The sequence below is a fragment of the Carassius gibelio genome, chromosome A18 (genome assembly GCF_023724105.1).
Source record: "Carassius gibelio isolate Cgi1373 ecotype wild population from Czech Republic chromosome A18, carGib1.2-hapl.c, whole genome shotgun sequence".
Taxonomy (NCBI): Eukaryota; Metazoa; Chordata; class Actinopteri; order Cypriniformes; family Cyprinidae; genus Carassius; species Carassius gibelio.
This window is the reverse complement of record NC_068388.1, coordinates 27,108,753-27,131,407: the sequence shown is the minus strand read 5'-3', so window position 1 is coordinate 27,131,407 and position 22,655 is coordinate 27,108,753. Positions and strand designations below refer to the sequence as shown.

Below are 22,655 nucleotides of genomic sequence, written 5' to 3'. Positions count from 1 at the left end.
CCTAGCTAATAAGGAAGTGAGAGACCAGTGAGGTTTTTTATTCATGCATTCAAATGCAAATATTGTATGATATGCAATATGCACATACAGTTGACACAATAAATTCTTATTGAATGAGTCACATTTCAATCAACTCTAAAACACTACATATAATTATCTTCATTGCTATGTCATTAAGTAACCCTTCTATCCGTTGTAAATGACAAAAATACTTGTGGTTTAATGATGTAGTAAATGTTTAATAATAAAAGTATCTATGGTGGATATCAATAACTGTTTTTTTTACAAAAGAAAACGCATTCAGTAGATTATAATGCACACAGTCAAAACATTTTTAGAACTGGTATAATCTAGCAAAAAATCTCTAGCAGTGTCAGAACATGAAAGTAAATCGACCAATCAAATACAAATGATCAACAGGATAACAGGAGCAGAAAATGAATGTTGCAGAACAATGTCAAAGATTTCCATTTTATAAGTGTTAAATTAAAGTAAAAAAAATGAAAGTGAAAGTGACGTGACACACAGCCAAGAATTCATACTCAGAATTCATGCTCTGCATTTAACCCATCCAAAGTACACAGACACAGCAGTGAACACACACACACTGTGAACACGCACCCGGCGCAGTGGGCAGCCATTTCTGCTGCGGTGCCCGGGGAGCAGTTGGGGGTTCGGTGCCTTGCACAAGGGCACCTCTGTCGTGGAATTGCCGGCCCGAGACTCGAACCCACAACCACATTTTTAAATGCTTACAGCTTTAATCCACTAAAACCATGTTCAAGGCAGGTTTAAGTTCCTCTTGGGAATGTGAGGTTTATAGTCAAAGGTTCACAGCAGATCACTGGGGTCTATTCTAATTTGGGCTTCTGATTGTCTTTCTTGAGAATCAAAGCTTAAGAAAGAAGCAGTTGGCTTTCATAAGACCAGTTCTTCCACTTTTTAACTTTAATATCTTTTAATATCTATTTTGTCTTTGTTCTTTTTTTCTTGGTAACCAACTGTCACATGTAACTTGTCTATCCTGTCACTCTGGCTCCTCTAGAATCCCATCCAGCAAACAAACCTGAAGAAAGCTAACACATAACGCATGTGCTGCCGTGAGAAAAAGCGCTGTAGTTTAAAAGACACCGACAGGAGAGCGGAAATAATAAAAGATGACAAGAAAACCTGCCTGTTTCTGTGGAGTGAAACTGAAGTGTTATACGGTTCTGTGTTATCTTCTATAAAATATACTAGAAACCACACGAACAACTCAAAATGTCAAATTATGACACTTTTTACTCTATAGCAGGACTCTGCTATAGAGTGTGATGTGTGCTAAGCTCGTCTCACAACAGAAATGGCTGTGGTTATGCTTATCCACGAACCATCCAAATGTCACAAGCCATGTTATCATATGTTTAAATTACTGCATGTCTAAAGGATGCACAACACAGAAGGAAAATATTTTTCTTCACAGTTCACACATTTAACTCACAAACAGACAATAAGGCAACACATGCACAGAAAGAGTGTTGGGTGTAACGCATTACTATAATTAAATTACTTTTCCACGGAAAAAAGTAAAGTACTGATTTATGGTTCATATTTAGTTGACTAAAGTTACTTAATAAAGTACTTGCATTACTTATTGTAAATAATTCCAACAGTTCTTAAATCAATATTGAATTTGAAATCAAAATGTATAATCTAAAGATAAATTTGAATGCAGTGTATTTTACCCTGGCGCAGCACGTTTATAAAATGTATTTAAAACTTATTTAACATTTCTTAAGCTTTTCTGTCATTCAGATATTTTGCAGTCATTTTATTTTTTTATCCAAAGAAGGATATATATATATATATATATATATATATATATATATATATATATATATATATATATATATAGAGAGAGAGAGAGAGAGAGAGAGAGAGAGAGAGAGAGAGAGAGAGAGAGAGAGAGAGAATTTTGATTTACTTTTTTAAAAGTATTACAGTTGTTTTTAAAGCTAAACGGCTCAAACTAAAAGAATTAAGAGTTTAAATTTTATTGACTATGCATCAAGGTTTATAGGGATTTTAAAATGTAATTAGGGATTTAAATAATTAAGTTACTTTTTAAGTAAATTACTTTTCAGACAGAGTAATTAGAAAAGTAATTTAAATATTGATTATACTTTTTTAAAGTAACCAAACACCACAGTATGAAAATAGACCGTTAAGGAACAAAAATATATACGGAAATAAACATAATGCGAAATATAATGTGATATATTACATAGTACATTTATATATATTACAGTTGTGCTGAAGAGCAGAACCTGATCGATTGTCCAAACACCATTAAGACTATATATTACTTTATTTAAAGGGGTCATATGATGTGATTTCAAGTTTTCCTTTCTCTTTTGGGTGTTACAAGCTGTTGGTGAATAGATAAGATCCCTAAAGTTACAAAGACTGCAGTCTCAAACCCAAAGAGAAATTCTATAAAAGTTAAGACTCGTCCAAGTCCTCCTAAAATGCCTAGTTTAAACATACCCCCACATGTCTATGTCACAATGTGGGAAGATTTGCATAACACCGCCCAAATGTTAATACAAAGAAAGAAGTTGTAATTTTGATTCTCGCTGTAGTATTGTGGCTTTCGCCATGTTGTGGAGACGGATGATGTGTGTTTCATTGTGAAAGCGAAAATACTTTGTTTGGCCTTCCAAAAAAGGACATAAGTGGTTAAGTTGTATTTAGATCACTGTTCCATACCAGTCAACCCAAGTATTGAAATGTGTGCAATGCATTTTATTGAGGAATGTTTCCTTATCCTGGGAGAGAAGACTACAATGCCGGCTGTTCTGATTCACAGACTGTAAGTACGTTTACATATTTAAAGGATTTGTTTTGAGCAGTTTAGATTAGGCTTGTTCTTTGTTGTTTGCAGACTTGTTTTATGCTTACACAGCATGTTGCAATGCAATGCATAAAAAGACAATGTAAGTCATTATAATCCGTAATTATGTCCCCAGTGGATGTACTGCAACAAATGCCTTGTTTGTAATGGGTTTTATTGTTATTGTCTTGTCGCGCCATTGCTCTGAGCGGGACATGCCATCACAGTATGGCAAGGGCATAACATTTCTATCACATGCTTGAGGCATTTGAACAATCACAAAGCACTGGATATCTTGCCAATCAGAGCACACCTCGCTTTTCAGGCCGATGAGCTTTGTAAAAGACGACGCATTTCAGAAAAGGCGGGGCATAGAGGAGAAACAATTATGTACTGTATTAAAATAATGGGTTTTAACTACATAAACACTTTTCATTACACCAAATACACAAAATAATGTTATTTTTAGCAACATCAAATGACTCCTTTAATAATTAATGGCTGAGCACTTTACAGCACAGTGACAGTTCAATCACTAAGTGCTTTAGTATGAGCAGGTGTGCTTATGCTATTGTAAACGAACTATATTTTAAAATATGAAACATAAAATAAGAAAAATATATAAATTATATAAGTAAATATAATGTCACATGTTTTTCGATATATTTGAAAGCAGCAATTCCTTAAAGAGCCAGTAAGATGAAAATTCTAAGCTTCCTATCACTGTTTATAAGTCCTGTACATTAGGTTTAAATCCATCCAAGGTTAAAAAACATTGTCATTTTGTCAAAATATCATTTTAAAATTACCTCAATTCTCAGAGATCCCCAAACGGTTCGCGCGAAGCTGTTCAAAAGTTTCCTTAAACCCCACCTTTCGGTAGCATACTGTGTTCTGATTGGTCAACTAACATAGTCAGGTTTGATTGGTTGTTCCGCACACACCTCCACGGTAAACTATGCGTTAGCATCTGTTTGGGGTGAATTATGTCTTATTCCTCTCATCGCGAAGCAAACAGTAAAATAAAAAACTTGAACCGTCTCGCTGCTTTTTCTTCTGTGTGGGTGTATTAAAGCCGCACGCTTCAGTCTGAATCTGAATAGCGCGTTCAGCGCGGGGGCGTGGTCACGAAGGGAGACATGAAAAACAGATATCGCGTTGTTTTCATATGGATTACTTTATCACAAAATATCTGTTTTCGGCAGCACTTGTTTAGTTTTAAAGTAGACATGTCAAGCTTTCTATAGATCTCTCTCTCATGTCTCTTCGTTGAGTATTCATGGAGTTACACTTCATTTTAATGACGTGTTTGTACATGACGATCAGCAAAAGGGATTTGTTGTACTGCTCTGGTATTGTGGTGAAAATGAATTTTAGCCATTGGTTCTTCTGATCTTCATTCTTTGGCAGTGAAAATAAAACAAACGGTCTCCTCGACATGATGCTCTCACACCAAACAGAGCGTCTGTGTGTGGGGGGTGGGGCAGGTCAGAGTTCCGTTTCTCCCGAGATGGTAGGCGGAGATTATTATGCAAAGTGTTCCTAGTGACGTACATAGAGATGGGCAAAAGATTTGAAATCTATAACGACTCATTTCAGCGATTCAGAGTCGACTCATTACTTTAGAATCCAATAACTTTATAAATCTTGTACTTTTTGGTTTAATTATTTGCACATTGTTTACACAGATGGACAGCTACATCATACACTGTAATACAGGTAATTTTTGATTTCCCATCTGTGTGGCTCTTTAATATATTATTCAGTATATACTGCTATACCGTTATATCATTTAATATATTGATCATTTATATATTATGAGATATATTTTCTTTGCCTAATGGGAGAAATGTAACAGAACAATCATTTAGAGTAACTATGATACTTGAGTACTTGGAACCTCACATGAAAAATACTATGAAATCATGTGAAAAATCACATCTGACAAGAACATGCAAAGATAACTGAGCCCTTAAGTGGCCAAAATGGGGTCAGGGGATTAAAAGAGGCTTGCAAAGTCACAGTGGTGACTGGATAGACATTGTCAGAGAGCATTTCTTCATTAGAGTGTATCGAGTCTGATAGCGACTAGCCTGTCTGCCCTGCTACCAGAAACACTAGCAGGCAACAGAAAGAGACCTACTAGGCCCAGCCTTTTTTCTGATTTGCTGAGAAAATCAGCAGAATAAAGCACTACATTCTCATTGGTAACTCAAAGCATTAACATTTTAAAGCATCAACAATTAATATGGAACTTTGTGAATGATGGGTATTCCAGTTCTGTACATTTTTGGTTTTGTGATACCTCCTCTAATCATTAGCGTACTGCAGGCAGTGCTCTCTGTCTCTCTCTCCTCTGTTCCTTTAATGTGCCTCTTTTTTTTTGTCAAGTAATCATTGAAGAACCCGTGCGTCTGACACTGTCTCCAAGGCAACCGTGCTTCAGATGGGAAGTCAAGCAATGTGTGTACGTGAGACACACACACACACACACACATGCACGCGCACACACACGCACACGCACGCACACACGCACACACGCATGCACGCACGCACACACACACACACACACAAACAGTGCTTTTGACAGAACGCAAGGCCGAATGTACACAAGATGATCTGACACAGTTTGCTCTTTTGTGGGTCTGTTTCAGAGAGATTTCTACATGCACACGTGTCTGTGAAAAGCTAACTGATCCCTGATCTCTCAATATGACCAAATATCACACACATGGACGCCCTGATAGGCTATTAGGAGGAATTTTCAAAGGAGTGATGGTTAACTCCACCGCTAATCATAATCCTCAGAGAAAACTTTATGCACTTTTACAGTTTTGCAGTGGCAGCTACTGATTGGACTTACATTAAAGTGGTCTTTGCTTATTAATAATCATGAGCTCACTTTTGTCTAGCCCATACAGACTCTCAGTCTCATTAATTATTCATGTGTAGTAAGTGTCAGCTTAGCAGACCTTCTGTCAGAGGGCAGGGTGAAGATCTGCCCCACATTGCCCTTAACACACACACACACACACACACACACAGAGCGTCCACTCGTCCATCACGAGGAGGCAGAGAGTGTTTCCTACACACACACAACAGTCTAAGCATTTTATTTTATTTTTTTAATCACACACGATCTTGGACTGACCATTCATCATCCAACATTTCAGGTGAAGCAATACAGAATCATCATTTTAATTTTCACACAATCTCAGCCTCTCGAAATGAGACCTAATTTAACTCTTGACTTCAAGATTATAAAACTTTAAATTTAAATATTTTAAAATAAAACCATACACACAAAACATGTTTTCTGGTACAATACAAAAAGTTAAATATTGAATAATTGTGGTAGTATTTGTTATATTGTGTTTAGTGCTGTATTACAGTAATGGAAGTCTAATGGCAATCACAGTTAAAAAAAACATTTACAAATAAATGATATTGGCATAACCACCCCCTCCACACACATACACAACTTAACACACCTTAAATCGCAGTCACTATAGAATCACACGTGGTGAAGATGTGTTTCTGATTCGGTTACCTTATAAAGTAACTTGAGGAGAACACACTCATGTGATTTTGAAATAAACTTACCTGGTAGGTAGTAAAGAGGTGCTTTTAGTCCAAACATGGTCTCTGTTATAGTGTCATGTTGCTGGGGTGCTAAAGTCAGGAGGTATGGCACGTACCGACCCGTCCAGCAGAGAGATCTGCCCCGTGCACCCAAAGGTTCGTGGCTAACAGAACTCACAAGTCAACCTGTCATGTCTGAACTGCCCGACTCACAGGTTGATAGAGGGTGCATGTGTGCAGGGTCAGATGGAGGGTCATCAACAAGCCAAACCCGACCAAAAAAAGAAAAAAAAAGAAAACGCGCTGTAATTGAGTTTTATTGTTTCATGCCAAAAACCGATATAAATAATCCTTCTAGAGGCTTGTCCCGCGACGGCGAGTCTCTTCCTCCATCCCAGGATGAGGATTTGTAGAGAAAGCGGCTGTCTTCCTTACTCAGTCTCTCTCTCCTCTTGCACTCATTCAGCGTCTTCTAGAAGCATGAGGGGGAGGAGGAGAAACCCCTCAGGATAAAGCATGGATGGCAGGGGAGGAGGGGAGAGAGAGAGAGAGTCAAGAAGGGAAGTGGTTGTGCCCGCTGATGGTTCCTCCCCTGAGCATCATTATCAGTACAGTGGGATGGTGCAGAAATGGCACATGATTGGTCTATAGAGCAGGGCGGTGACACAGGGGCATTATTCAGCATTGAGGGCATCTGTTCACACCCCTGCTCCCATGGATCTGCCCTTAAACGGTGTCATCTTAACCTGCAGAACATCTGAGCCTCACACATTTAGACTGATGGTGAAAACAACAGCTGGTTCACACAAACACGCACACACACATACAGCACTTCCAGGGTGGCGTGACGTTACAACGGGATGAGCGCAAGACAACACACACAAACACACACACACACACACACACACCACTTCCAAGGTGGTGTGACGATACAGCGGGATGAGCACAAGACAACGTGAACACAACAGATTTTCTTTTGGTGTTTTTTTTCTCTTGCTTCTTTTTTTCTCTCAATTTCAGTTTCAGTGTCAAAGTACTTTACTGACATGATTGTTTCACATGCCATACTGCCAGCGCATCAATACACATGCCGAAAGAAGAGAGATAAAATAAAATAAAATATACAATATACAGTACAATATTCAAATACAATAAAAACATATTGTATGTAAACAATTATGCAATTATGCCCTATTTCTCTCTTTATCTCTTATGGCTTTGAAACGTGTCTTTTTTGTCATGACCCAGCCACTTCCCACCCTCCAACCACACACACTCACACACACACACACACAGCACTCGCGCAGTGGGTGGGGGTTTAACTATCTGCTGCGGAGCTGCAGAGCAGAACAAAATCAGCAGGAGAGAGATACAGAAAGGAGAAAAGATGAAGAAACAGAGTCAGACCAGTCCTGCTGAGAACACTTTGAGTGAGCTGCACTCACACAGGAAGAGACATATCTTCTTCTTTTTTTTTTTCATAAGAAATATTAGTAATCACCACAGCCACACCCAAACCATAAAAGCAAATGTTTAACCTAATTAATGTTTCATTTATGATGGTTTGCAAGATTAAGCATTTAGGAAGAAATTGGAAGCAAGTACACAATGGGATCCATTTCCCTCTAAGAAAGATGATTGTTTTACTTAATAAAATAATGTTTATGTGTAATGATCTAGCCATACACAGCATGTGTGTCTGAACAAACTGTGAATGAAAAGATTTATAGAGACACTGGAGATCAGTGCATGCTACCAACACTCTTACGTCTGCTCAAGTCAGGTGTGACATCCACATAAAAACGGATTTGTCTGAGAACGCCTGCCTGAAAACACTAGGACCGCTCGTGTTGTTGAGTGTGTTTGTGAGAGGCTATAGAAGAAAGGGATCACAGCAGTTTCTACAATCTGTCCTTAGAGCATAGAGCAATTGGTCCCTTGCCTCTTCAGTCTAAACATATAGTAATAGCAGCTCACTAAAACATAGACTGGGTCATTTCCTGCTGATCTCAAATGTCTGTGTTGTGTTGAACAGGCTCATTTTGATTTCCCAGAGGAAAGAAAAATCAAAAGTGAGATCGGATTAATATCTCAAATATTTCTCCCAGACTGAAATTAGATTATTTTAATATAAACTGGAGACTTTTGCTTGAGAAAAAAAAAAAAAAAAAAAAAACTCTAAGAAAGTGTTTGATGTTATTGAGACAGTATATTGGACGTATGTGGGGCCACTGGAGTCTTTAGTTTAGGATAAAAGTCTGAGAATAGTGTGTAATCTTTTTTTTTTTTTTTTTCTGACATGCTTACTTGATGTGCATTAAAAATGTTTTGACTAGACTTTTATATATATATTTTTTTAAAGTATACTAGAAGTACTTTGGTAATAAATATGCTTAGTAATGCTAATTTTGTGACATTATAGTGTGTTTATGGAAAGCATACTAAGTATTTTATTTTACTCTTACTACAGCTTTTAGTGGGTTTAAAGTATGTATTTATCTTATTTATAACCATATACTGTAGACATACTGCTACTGTTTATATTGTAACTATTTATGTAATGAACCTTGTCCTTCAGCCTGTTTTACAAAAGAAGATATATATATATATTTTTTTTTTTATTATTATTATTATATATTTTTTTACATTTTAATGTATTTTATCAAGTAAATTAATTGACACACATAATTACATTATAGCTATAATATATATATATATATATATATATATATATATATATATATATATATATATATATATATATATATATATATATATATATTTTTGTACTAATTTATATTATATAAAATAATGTTGTGAACTATGTCTTAGTAACAAACATACTTAAAATCTGGCTGTTTTGCAATACAACTGATTGTATTGATACATGATACATTTTTATCTCACTATTAATTAAAAAAACAATACAATAATTGTAATAGGCTACTATTTTACTTTACTTTCCAAAAACATTTCAGCATCTTAAATATTTAGTGCATCATAAATATTTTTTTCCAAAGATATGCATAAATTCCCTATTTATTTACTTGTTTATGTACTTAAATTCAAACAGGCTCAACTTACCATGTGATGCGTGAAAATGAATGAATGTGAATAAAAGTAAAAGTTAAAACCTTTAAGTTATATAGACCCTCTTCAGAGGACTTAAAAGAAACACATCAATTCATATGGAGTACTTTTGTGATGTCTGAAGTCATGAAATGTTAACAATTTTGGTGACTTTCAGTGGAGGGACAAAAATATGTCAGATTTTATTAAAATATATCAGTTTTTATTTCAAAGACGAACGAAAATCTTAAAGGGTTTGGAACAACATGTGAGTAAGTACTAAACAAAATAATAAAGCATATATATATATATATATATATATATATATATATATATATATATATATATATATATATATATATATATATATATAAAAATGCTAAATATATTCTCTTTTAGGGTGACTATTACCATCTGTCTAGGGACTTCAGGTGAAAAATAGCCTTCTGGCTAACTCTGCCATATTGACAGAAATATTTTTTAATATGCATTGTCCCTTTAATAAATAAATAAAACACTTTTGTTTTTTCCCCCATTATTGATGGTGCCGAAGTGGCACTCCCCCATCCGCGCTCACGATCCCTAGCACCTCATGTTAGTGGCTATGCTCATGAAAAGACAACAGCAATCCGGCACAGAGAAAATAAAACTAAAGACGTTAAAAAATAAAAATAAATAAATAACGGCATAAAGTTGGCTTGATGTTGGACTTACAATATTCGAAAATTTAGGGGCCGTCTTTACATGTGTCTTTACGTCTTTACAAAGTTACATGTGATATTGTTATACACTTTTGTCAATAGCATTTGAAAAAGACTTAACAGTCATAAAAAAACTGTAAACTGTTCATCTAGGTGTCAACTATAATGTACACCTTTTACATTTTATGTTAATTAAAATAAACTGTAAATACTATGTAAATTATGGTACTTTTTCACAATGAATCTTTCATTTTTGGCCAGCCTTTTATTATACATGAAAAAGCCTCTATAATTTCTTCAACAAAAAAAAACATGTTGACATCACAACCCTTAAACTAAAAAATAAAAATAAACCATGGTTTTATCGTTGTAAAATTGCTTAATTTTCTTTTGCATGATTCAATTAGACAACTGTATTAATAAAGTCATATCCATAATTAATTGTCGAGAGCTACAATTGTAATTTGTAAACAATACATTTTTATATATATATATATATATATATATATATATATATATATATATATATATATATAATTTAATTAAAGTTCTGTTTTTACCCATATAGCATTTTTTTTTTATTTATTTATTATATTTAAGGAAGCAGCACAACAATATAATCCTGCTTAGGGCACCCATTTGGCCAGCAGCAGCCCTGAGAAAATGTAGCAAGTCTACTCAAAGAAAAGTGACCCTCCAATTAAAGATGACAATGGTAGCATTTACAATGTTCTGTTTCTTTTTTTGGTTTAGCCATTTGCAGGTTAACTTTGTAAAAAACAAACAAACAAACAAACAAACAAAAAACTTTTATTCACTTCTGCACTTTATTGTTTTTCAGTAATATATAATTTTGCATTATTGACACACTGTTTTCCTAATGAATGTTGATCAATTGCTTTGACGCAATGTATTTTGTTTAAAGCGCTATATAAATAAAGATGGCTTGACTTGACTGATAATGCATTTCTAACACAAGAATATCATTATACTGTTTTTTATCACACTGCGCCGCTCGTGTCAGGTGTAGAATAGAATCCATTATAATCAGTAATGCTGTCTACACTGGATGCAGTAAACTGATGCCTCATTCTATTTATGACGTGCTGATACCAGTGGCGGTTTCTCCATTAGGGCGACGCACCACCAAAGGAAAGGGAGGGATTTTTTTTCTTTTACATTCAACTACAGTATTACGCTAGCTTTCACTATTCTAGACTGTTTGTGCTGCCTCTAAATAGTTCAATCAGCATCTAGTCATGTTTTGAGTAGTACCGCCCCTTTTTGGGTGATTTATGTCAGACTGAGAATCGCCCAGAGTGCTCTCATTGACTTCCATTCAAAGATCATTTTTCTCGAACTGCAGTCACTGCAATGCAATCTCAATGAGTTCCGGGAGTGCTAGCCCTAACGTGCGTTTGTCATCGTGCATAACCTTAACTTGTGCAACGACTGGTGGGAACAGTGACATCCAATACTATTTAAAATATATTTTGAATTTTAACAACAAGAAAAAAACTTTAAAAACAACTTTAATATCTTTATCAAATGTGAAAAAAACAAAACAACAACAGAGAGATGGGGACAGCTATGCCTTTTTCAGCTGAACTTGATCGACATCAAGATGAACGTTACCTCAGCGCAGATTAATTCTATCATGTCATTGAAAGAAATACCATTAATTCATCGTAGCAATACGGATAAATTGGCAATTAAAGAATTAGGACAACCAAGACGAAATTTAAACATAAATCAAGGTATCTACAAAGGGCGGGAAATCATATAAACAAGGATTTTAGAGGACGTGGTATAATCGGAGAAAAAGGCTAATAGGCTGCGATGTAGCTGTTCCATTGCAAGAGCGTGACGGACATCACATGGACAACTACAGGTGTCACCGAAATGCTTCATCTCTCGGAGAAGGTGAAAAAACACAGAGCAAAGATGCATATAGATAGTAGGGAGCAGTGTAATATAAGTGAGTAATTTAAGTAAGCAGTGTAATGTAAGTGAGGAATGTGATATAAATGAGCACTGTAATATAAGTGAGTTGTGTAAACAGTGATTTATGTGACTTCTATTATTTCTTATTAAACTGAATTTGAAGTAAAACCATATCCTGGCGTCTTCATTTGCTACTGAATTGTGTTAACACGCATATAGAAACATAAGGAGAGCAAGAGATTGATTCCTAATCTCAGTTTATTTATAATTAATACTATAGTAATTCAGTTTCCTTTACATCTCTAACTAGCCGTTAATTTATCAATTGAATGGGTGACCTATCCTCATTAATCGAGCAAACATTTGCCCTCCCTGAGAGAACTGGCAGGAGCCGCCACTGGCTGACACAAAGTTCAAATGATCTTTCAAATCATTTTGTCGCATCCTGTTGGTGTCAGCATTGTTCGTCAGTACAGTCAGTAATGTAGAAGATAAGTTAGTATCTTTCTGCAGTCCAATATTTGGTGGTTGCTTGAGTCTGTTAGTTGGAGAGACTCAATGCTAAGTGAATAAACATCAATGTCCCCATCTTTTACTCACACAATAAGCTTATCATATTCGTGTGCTACATTGGTAGAGTCCTATGATTTCCACGATTCTGAAAACATGGACAGAATCGCGGAATCCAGTCATAAAAATTGAATTTACTGTATAACGCGAAACTTCATGGAATTTGTCTTATTTTTGATTACTAAAAAAACAGGTCAGTGCACACACACAAACACACACACACACACACACACACACACACACACACACACACACACACACATATATATATATATATATATATATATATATATATATATACTGTGTGTGAATCTTAAACTGCAAAAATGAATTTTAAATATGAATGTTCTGCATGTTCGTTGGATTACCAGAAGATACACAACACAAAGTTTGTGGAAAAAATATTATGAATTATTATTCATTCCTTTTTATAAGTTTATAATTTGGAAAAGCTGTTGTTGTTTTTTTTTGCAAAAATTTATATATATATATATATATATATATATATATATATATATATTCTGTTTATTATAGGCTATATACTTCCAAAAGTTGGACACACGAATGGAAAATGTGTCCAAGCTTTTGACCATACTGTACTATAATATAGCCTACACATAAAAAATATTGGCCGATATATCGGTATCGGTCGTCTTATACTGCCTGATATCGGTATTGGCATATTGGTCAGGCTCCAGTCTACTTTTATTTTTCCTGAGGAATTTTAGTAGAAACATCTGAAACACTGCTTGGTGTACAATGAGAGATGAATGAGAATCAAACCGAAGTCTTAATAAGCTTAGAAAGAGCAAACTCAGGTCTCGGAGTCCAGAGTTGGACTCAGATGAGCTGGTCTCAACTACAAGGCTGTTATAAGCTATTACATGGAGGCCAAAAGATAATGAATTAATTAATTAGTGTTCCTGTAGCTCAACTGGTAGAGCACTGCGCTAGCAAGCAAGCAAGTGCAAGGTTGGGGGTTCGATTCCCCTGGAACACATGATATGTAAAAATTGATAGCCTGAATGCACTGTAAGTCGCTTTGGATAAAAGCGTCTGCTAAATGCATAAATTTAATTTAATTTAATTTTTAATGTAATTCTTGTTTGTGTTCAAAAGAATTCAGTGGACACTAGACAGATTAAATAAATAGATCAACAAATGTGACTCAAAGCATGTTGTTAAGGGATCTATCTCTGCTCAGACATAATAAACTCTAGCTGACCTTTAACCTCTGCCCGAACCTCTCTCTCTTTCATCTAAGCAGTCATGCTTGGGGGCCAGCTGCACGAGCACCATCTCCATATGCTAATTGTGGTCAAGCTCAAAGAATTAATTTGCAAATGTGTCATTACCCATCAGAAGCATCTGAGGGAGGGTGCTAATTATGAAACTGGTGTACTGGGCATAAAACTCTGCACGGGTCATGCCATCAAGCTGTTCTTCAGTAGCAAGAGGCAGAAGGGGATGGAATACCAAAATCACTTTCAAAAAGGAGTAGATGCAAGTTTCTACTGTGTAAAATGTTTTTTTTTTTTGAATACTGAATAGTTGTTTAAATGTAATGTAGTGGTCATATTTGTCATGAATTCCAGATTTCCAAATAGTTGTATCTTGGCCAAACATTGTCAGATCCTTATAAACTATACACCAATGGAAAGCTTATTTATTCAGCTTTCAGATTGCATGTAAATCACAATTTTGATAAACTGACACTTAAGACTGGTTTTGTGGGCCAGGGTCACATATGTCTCTGAACATGTTGACCACAGCAATCTCCAATGATCAGTCTTAAAACAAATAGCCATTGTGACACATTAATGCTAAGGAATGTTCACGCACAACAAGAACCCGGAATGTGCCCGTGTCTGACCTCGGGGCAAGCAGATGGTGCCACAGTACTCATCACAAGATTTTCCATTTTCTTTAAGGCTGTGGCCTTTAGAGCTCTAGGGTGATTGCTGTGCAGTAATTTATGGTTTCTGTTCCGTGGGGTCGACCCTGTTTGCCTCAGTTGAATCTCCAGACAAAAGCAAGGCAGTCTGGGGAACTGCCTCCTTCCTGCCTACTGTCTCCAGAGAGGCTCCAGCTAATTCCCCCTGTGCTCTGCGTAGTGGAGGTGGGACTACTACTTTGGGAGGATAAACTTTTGGTTATGAGTTACTGATATAATCCCTGTAGGTGGAGATGCTCTGATGTAGCTTTATGGATAAATATGACACAACCTCTCCCCGTGAGACGGGCTTTTAGATAAAAAAAGCATAATACCTCTGTTTAAATGGAATTCTGTGAAGGACATGCCATGATGATTAAAAATATCTACAAAAATATTTTAAAAGACAATGTGGCAGGAGGAGTAAGCGACACACAATGGGTATGGCGTATGGCTTTGAAGAGGCTTTTATTTAACAGAAAATTAAACAAATGTCCAAAACGAGAATAAAATGCTCCAAGGGGAAATAGTATTCAAAATAAACAGGGGACCTATTATCCCCATTGTGCTGGGGAATTGTGAAAGGGCATTGTTCAGAAAGGAGGGGTCTAGGTAGGGGCGGAGTCCAGGGCAGCAGCTTCATCACAGCAGCTCATCTTCCCGGGCCCATGGCGCTTGAGGAGAATAACAGCCAGGCACCCAGGCCTGTCAACTGCGTCACATGTGTGGTTCCATTCCAGCAAGTCAAGCAGCTCACACTTCTGGCAGCATGGGAGTCCCTCTATTCTCCTCTCCTGGACCCACGAGGACACCAACATGCATGCAGAGGGGGAAGAGACCAGTCTCTTGAGGAGTGGTACGCTCAGCTTTTAACAGCGGTGGTGAAGAGTCTCCATTCACTACAGGTGTGCTTCATCACACACCACCAAACCTAGCTGTTTCTACGGCCCTCCTCTCTCACACACTCATTCCTGCCAGGAGCCTGCTGAATGGTGGCGATTGATGGATGGGTGATGATGATAATTAGGGGGAGGCAGTCGATCTAATACAACAATTTGCATGACATTTAGTGACAGATGTGGTTCATATTACAGTGCCAAGCAAGATATCCCTCAGCAGAATACTACCCATTGGAAAAATGTATTTCTCAGAGGTTGCTTTTCATAAATTCAGGAGACTTAGATGAGATTCTCATATATCTCTAATTTTAGTATCAACAGCATTTCAGATGTTTCTCCTAAAATTCCTTAGGAGGATGTACTGTAGCATTTGGACCAATTAGACACACAACTATTTGTTATATTTAACAAATAATATCTAATGCCCCCTCATCTGACTAAAGGGTCTATGGACCCTTCCCCCAAAATGCAACTTTCGCCTAAGAAAGATCTCTTCTAAATCATTATAGGAATATATATGAGAAATATGAGACCCCCAGATTATTTAGCTAAAGAGACAGCACAGTTGTGTGATGTTCTAATCTAAACTTTTGAGGAGACAAGTGTGAGCGATCCAGAGTCTCTAGCTAAGGAGAGATATCTGAGCACAGTGTGTGATGTTGTTGAGACCTCTTTCAAAGCTTTAAAAGAGAACATTGTGAGATTGTTAGTTTTTGTCTCAGAAGAAGTTTCAGAAGCAGGAGTATCAAGCAAAAATCTCCATTCGATCTCCATTTAACCATTATTTAGATTTAAAATCAAGAATCACAGTACAGTAACAATAAGAATCACTTTTATCACAGTACAGTAACAATAAAGCGAGTGGCAACACATTTAAACACAGCATACAGCCTACTTTTCTTACGTTAAAGCTATCGCAGACAATTTAAATTAAAACTCACCACAGTTGACTCTCGTGCCTTTTCATTTGCATTTAAATCTTTATTACAAACAAACCCATGGGTCTTAAATAACTTAGTTTTTTTACCACCATAAGTGCATATATTATGTTGCCTTGCTTATCTACTTTTCATTGTTTTAAATCTTGCTAAAAAAGCCACGTGTTTACTGTGAAACACAGTAGACTTTAATTATATAAATTTATTGTGAAATTACAGAATTTCCATGTCAATGTCATGTTAATTTTTACCCTGAACAATGCGCTGTCACTTTAATTCAGTGTGTGCCGCACAGCAAAATAAGATTCAGTGCATAAACGATCACTGCACTTCTGCAGACGCGCCACTCCTGGAACACACTGGCGAACCGCAACCGCATGCAGTGTGAACGCTCTAATCTGTTAACATGGATGTGTAAAAAAATAAAATAAATAAAATAAAAAACTGCACTGCAGACCGAATAGTTGTGAAACAGGCAATCAGGCAAGATACCCTAGTGGAATGGGGTAAAAAAAAAAAAAATTAACAACAGAGATTGCCATTTTTTTAAGTTAATTGAATACATAAAAATTTAAAACTTAAAAAAAAAATGTATTACAAGTTCTCTGAAATATGTACTTTTGTTATGTTTAAATATGCTTAATATGTTAAATTATATTGAATATTATATATAAAATATGCACTAATTTGTATTCATTTCCAGAAGAGAAATGTGTATTTGTAAGAATGTTTTTCATTTCAAATAATTTCATGCATTTTATTTTTATTTATTTATTTTTTGTCTGCATTCTATTTGTGTATTTGTGTCTAAGACTGAATCACAATCTCTGCTGTTCACTGATCACTCCTTTCAGTTTGATATGTGTGTTCTCCATCTTTACACACACTCCAGTGTTAAGAGCCCCTGATCTATGCACCGTCACCGTGCTCACATGTCTCTTAGCAACCTTATCCATCCAGAAGGGCCATTGATACATTTGGATCTGATCTGAGATTAGCACATGTGTATTTGTGCTATTGCTGAGATGTGACAGACACACTTCGCATTTTCAGACGAGTAATATTTCCACACTGAACCTCTGCTACTACAGTGTGTGTGTGTGTGTGTGTGTGTGTGTGTGTGTGTGTGTGTTTGTTTGTGTGTCTGTGTGTGTGTGTGTGTGTGTGTGTGTGTGTGTGTGTGTGTGTGTGTGTGAGTGTAAGCACGCTATGTATGTATGTGGTATGTATATGTAAGAACACATTGGTCAAACAATTTATGAAAAAATATTTCCAAAAGATCATTAACAAGAACAGTACAAACTGGCCTTGCCACACATTTCTTCAACCAAAGCAAACCTCACAATAATAGCATGTAATGTATTAATGTAAAACATGTCAGCAGAGCATTTGCTTTTACAACATGGCTGCCATTATTTGCCTTATTTGTGATTGATATATGAAATAAATTTCAATTTAATAAAATTAAAATATGTGTTTGGACATGAGCATTGTTTCATGTTGCATCAAAAGGAAATAGAACACATTCAATTTTCCACCATTGGGTTGAACGGCTCTAAAAATGGAAAGGAACGGTTCCAATTGGTAGAATGCTGGTAGAATGTGTGTAGTGATGACTGATCATGTGTTTGTTGTCAGGCTAGTTTCTCTCTGTAGCTGGCCAATTGCACTACTTTAACAAGGTAAACAGAAATATCTGATCATCCTCAATAAAGCAGTCACTATTTACATTTACATACAGTACTGTATGTAAAGACTTGCATTACCATTGGAAATTTGCATTATGGGCTCTTCACCTTCACCTGAAAGTTGTGGGCACTGGTAAATTCACAGTATGTCTGCCTCACTAAGTCTATACTACACCTCTGCCCCCAAAATCATTGCTGAAAATATGATATTTGCCATATCTCTAGTATTACTGTCACACACATGCACATGCATCAAAGGGTGTTCTCTGAGATCCAAAACTCACCACCAGAGGTACACAATAACAGATTCTATTTCCCACAATGCCTTAAAACACTTTGTTGCCAGAATAGCTGTATTCCTGAATGGACATCTGAAGGCCAAGTAAATGTCCTCTAGCCCCTTCATTCATTTCTCTTGTTACTTTATCCTGTACATGTGAAAAAAAGGCTTTTCACTGCACATCATGATGAAATACCACTACCAGTACTGAAATATGGATGTGCAAATCTATTTGAGGGTAAATATATTTACTTCTTATATAGAAACACACTTCAGCAACCTTTCCTGTAGTGTATATTCATCCATAACACACACATGATGGTGTCAGATGGATCTACCCCAGGCTCTCTCTCTCTCTCTGTCTCTCTCTCTCTCTCTTTCTCTCTCTCTCTCTCTTTCTCTCTCTATCTCTCTCTCTCTCTCACACACACACACACACACACACACAAACACACACACACACACACAATCTTTCCTTCTCTCTCCTCTCACTGGGCAATCTGCACGCAGTGACAAAGCAATGAGACGGGTAAACACACCATGATCTATGTGGCTTTCAGGCAAGTAATGAGCTGTCAAACACACTCTGTTCTCTTGCGGTCAGATCTGCTCATCCATGTGTGTGTGTGTTTTATTCCAATACAAACGAAAACAACATCACTACTGATTTCAAACTGTACCTCAGTCACATGACCTCACAGCTATTGAAGGTGCATGGTAAGACTGACCCGATATGTCCTGTGTTCTAACCCCAGTACAATGATCTTTCATCTATTTAATTGTTTCACAGTACACAGACATTTGCTGGTTCAAAGGCTAGTGGAAGTGATAGGCTAAATATAGGCTAAATATCTTTGAAAATATCTTTGCCTCACAGCAGCCATCTTTGCCTCATTGTAACAACAACATTTTGGTTATATAGGTGCTTACCGAAAAAGCAGGATCTCAGGTCAGGGTGGTCCACTGATAATATTCACACTGAATTTTATCAACCAAGTTACATAGTTTACTAGCCCATTTTATGGTATATGCATTAATATAGAAATCAATTCATGTGAAGCACATGTATATACAGTATCCAAGCCACTGAGAGAGAGTTGCAACAATGGAAGCCAGAAATTCTTGATCGTCACGTGATTAAAAACTGTAGTATCTGTAAAATATTGTAAAAAACGCTATATTATATATATATATATATATATATATATATATAAAACAACAACAACAACAAAAAAAAATTAACAGTAATTTCCCATACTATATACAGGGAAAAACTGTCAAATATCTGACTAGACATTTCATGTAATTTTACAGTAAAACGCTGTTAAATATACAATTTTTAGAAGTAAAATACATTATATATATATTTCTAGAGTGCCATCTGTTAGCTTAGATAATTTAGAAGTTTCATCTGTTCTTGTTGAGATATATAGCTGACTATCATCAGCATAACAGTGAAAACTAATCCCGTATTTTCTAATAATATTACCAAGGGGCAATATGTATATTGAAAATAAAAGGGGAAATAGAACAGATCCTTGTGGCACTCCATATTTTACTGGTGATAATTGAGATGACTCCCCATTTAAAATAAACAAAGTGGTAGCAATCAGACCATCTATATCTAACCAGAATCTAACCATCTTAAAGCCTGTCCTTGAATACCTCTATAGGTTTGTAATCGATCTATGAGTATGTCATGACCTGTGGTGTTGAACGCAGCACTAATATCAAGTTAAACTAGCAATGAGATGCAGCTTTGGTCTGACGAAAGAAACAAGCCATTTGTAATTTTAACAAGGACAGTTTCTGTGCTATGGTGGGGCCTGAAGGCCTGAAATTTTTCATAGAGATCAAGTTTTTGCAAGAAGGAGTACAGCTGAGCAGACACAAATTTTTTTAGACATAAATGGAAACTTTGAAATGGCCTAGATAAAGCGATTAGTTAATAATATTGAGGAGCAGTTCTTCAGCTACAGGTAACAACCCTTTCAGTAATTTATTGGGTACAGGATCTAATAAACATGTTGTTGGTTTGGATGCAGTGATAAGTTTATTTAGCTCTTCCTGTCCTATGGTGTAAAGCACTGCAGTTTTTGTTTGGGTGCAATGAATGAAGCTGAAGTATAAGATGCTGTAGAATGTACATTTGTTATTGTATTTCTGATGTTATCTATTTTATCAGTGAATAAATTCATAAAGTCATTACCATTAAACTGTGAAGGAATATTTAGATCGGGTGGTGTCTGGTTATTCATTAATCAAACTCTGGCTAAATAAAAACCTTTAATTGTTTTAGTTATTTTCTATGAGTCTGTGGATATGATGGACATACTGTTTTTCCATGCAATTCTTAAAACTTACAAGTTAGTTTTTCTCTATTTGCACTCAAGATTACGAGTTTCTTTCTTGAGAGAATGGGTATTACTGTTGTACCATGGTGCAGTACGTATTTCTCCAACCTTTTTCAATTTGATGGGGGCAACAGCTTCTAATTTATTAGAGAATATAGTGCCCATGTTGCTAGTCATTTCATATAGTTCATGTGTATTTATTGGTACACAGATGAGTAGAGACAGGTTATTTCTAAACCTATTTTTAGTGGTTGGAACAATAGTTCATTCATTCATGACCTCTAGACTGGTCTAATGTAATGCACTGCTAGGTGGTTATCCTGCATCCTCAATAAACAAGCAACAGGTAGTCCAAAATGCAGTGGCTAGATAAGCTATTAAGGGCCTATAAGGCCCTTAATAGGTTAGGTCCTGCATTCCTAACTAGCCTTCTACCATGCTACAGTCTATCACGCTCCCTAAGGTTGAAAAAAGGAGGTAGAGGTTTTTCGCATTTGGCTCCAAAACTCTGGAATAGCCTTCCTGATAACGTTTGGGGTTCAGACACACTCTCTGTTTAAACCTAGATTAAAGACATATCTCTTTTCCCAAGCATTCAAATAATGCATCAAATAGACTTGTACTGCTTTTACATATTATCAAATGCACATTACTATTCTTTACCTTGGGTTAAACAAATCAATTTACCTGGGTTGGAACAGCAGCTATGTTAATTATGGTTCTCTGTTTCTACTGTAAATAGGATTTACACAAACTTTGCTATAAGTTTGATAGCAACATATAATAATTACTGTTAGTGGTATTCATAAGTCTGTTTGATTACGCTTTTAATAGATTTTTCCAAATATTTCTGCCATATGTACATTTACTGACATAGTCACCATTGATAAGCTACTAATAAATATATTGTAAATATACATATTGCCGTTAAGGGTTTCTTATTTAAAGCAATGGAGAACCCTGCGCTTTGAAAAGAGACACCAAAGTGTCCTGACCAAGCATCAATACATGAAGAGTTGGGAGTGAGACTTTTTTGGGAAACATTGTGTTAGCTTTCACTGTTGTGCTGATGATACTCAGCTCTATATTTCTATTTTTCATGGCCCCAAAAAAAGAAAAGAAAAGAGTTCTAGAGCCTAGTTCTGTCAACACTGCACTGGCTCTCTTCTAAACATCATATACATTTAGCTAATTACTTATAAAGCCCTGAATGGTTTAGCTCCTCAGTACTTGAGCGAGCTCTTATCACATTATCCTTAATGTACGCAGCGATCTAAAATGTTTGAAAATTTGACCTAGAATATCAAAATTAACTGTGGGCAGCAGATCCTAAGAAGATCGTAAGAAGAGTGGCATCTATGCTAATAATAGTCTGTTTTATTTTAATTCCGAGGACACCATAACCACCCAGATCCAGTCTGTATTTAGATAGTCACTGAAGACAGTCACCTAGATCTAATCCCTATCCAGTGTAAATGGTGGATCGGCACCTAGAGATCAGCTCTACAGCCCTGAATGTCAGTGGAGATCATTGTCAACTAGACGAACCCTAGACACAGATCCCCTGTGAAGACCTCGTCGGCCATCATCACAAGACAATGAGAAATAGACAAGTCTTTGGCTCAATCTGATGTGCTTTGCTGCCTTGAATTAAACCACACCATGCTGATTTCGTCTGGCCAGAGGAGAACTGGCCTCCCGACTGAGCCTAGTTTCTCTAAAGGTTTTTTTCTCCACTTTTGTCACCGATGGAGTTTTGGTTCCGTGCCACTGTCACCTTTGGCATGCTTAGTTGGGGACACAATTTCTGGCAATGTTTTTGATT

At 36.3% G+C, this 22,655-nt stretch overlaps 1 protein-coding gene across 2 annotated transcripts in view; it reads right to left on the bottom strand.

Moving 5' to 3' along the window:
• Positions 1 to 22,655, bottom strand: part of gse1b (Gse1 coiled-coil protein b) — a 195,772-nt gene that overhangs the window by 61,510 nt on the left and 111,607 nt on the right. Inside the window, exon 1 of one of the 2 annotated variants that reach the window (XM_052530744.1) lies at positions 6,476 to 6,888. The exons of the other annotated variant lie outside the window; for it this stretch is intronic. Coding sequence (XP_052386704.1) covers positions 6,476 to 6,512 — 37 coding nt within the window. The 5' untranslated portion in view covers positions 6,513 to 6,888. Of the gene's footprint in view, positions 1 to 6,475; positions 6,889 to 22,655 lie in introns of those variants that run through there. 2 annotated transcript variants of the gene reach the window in all.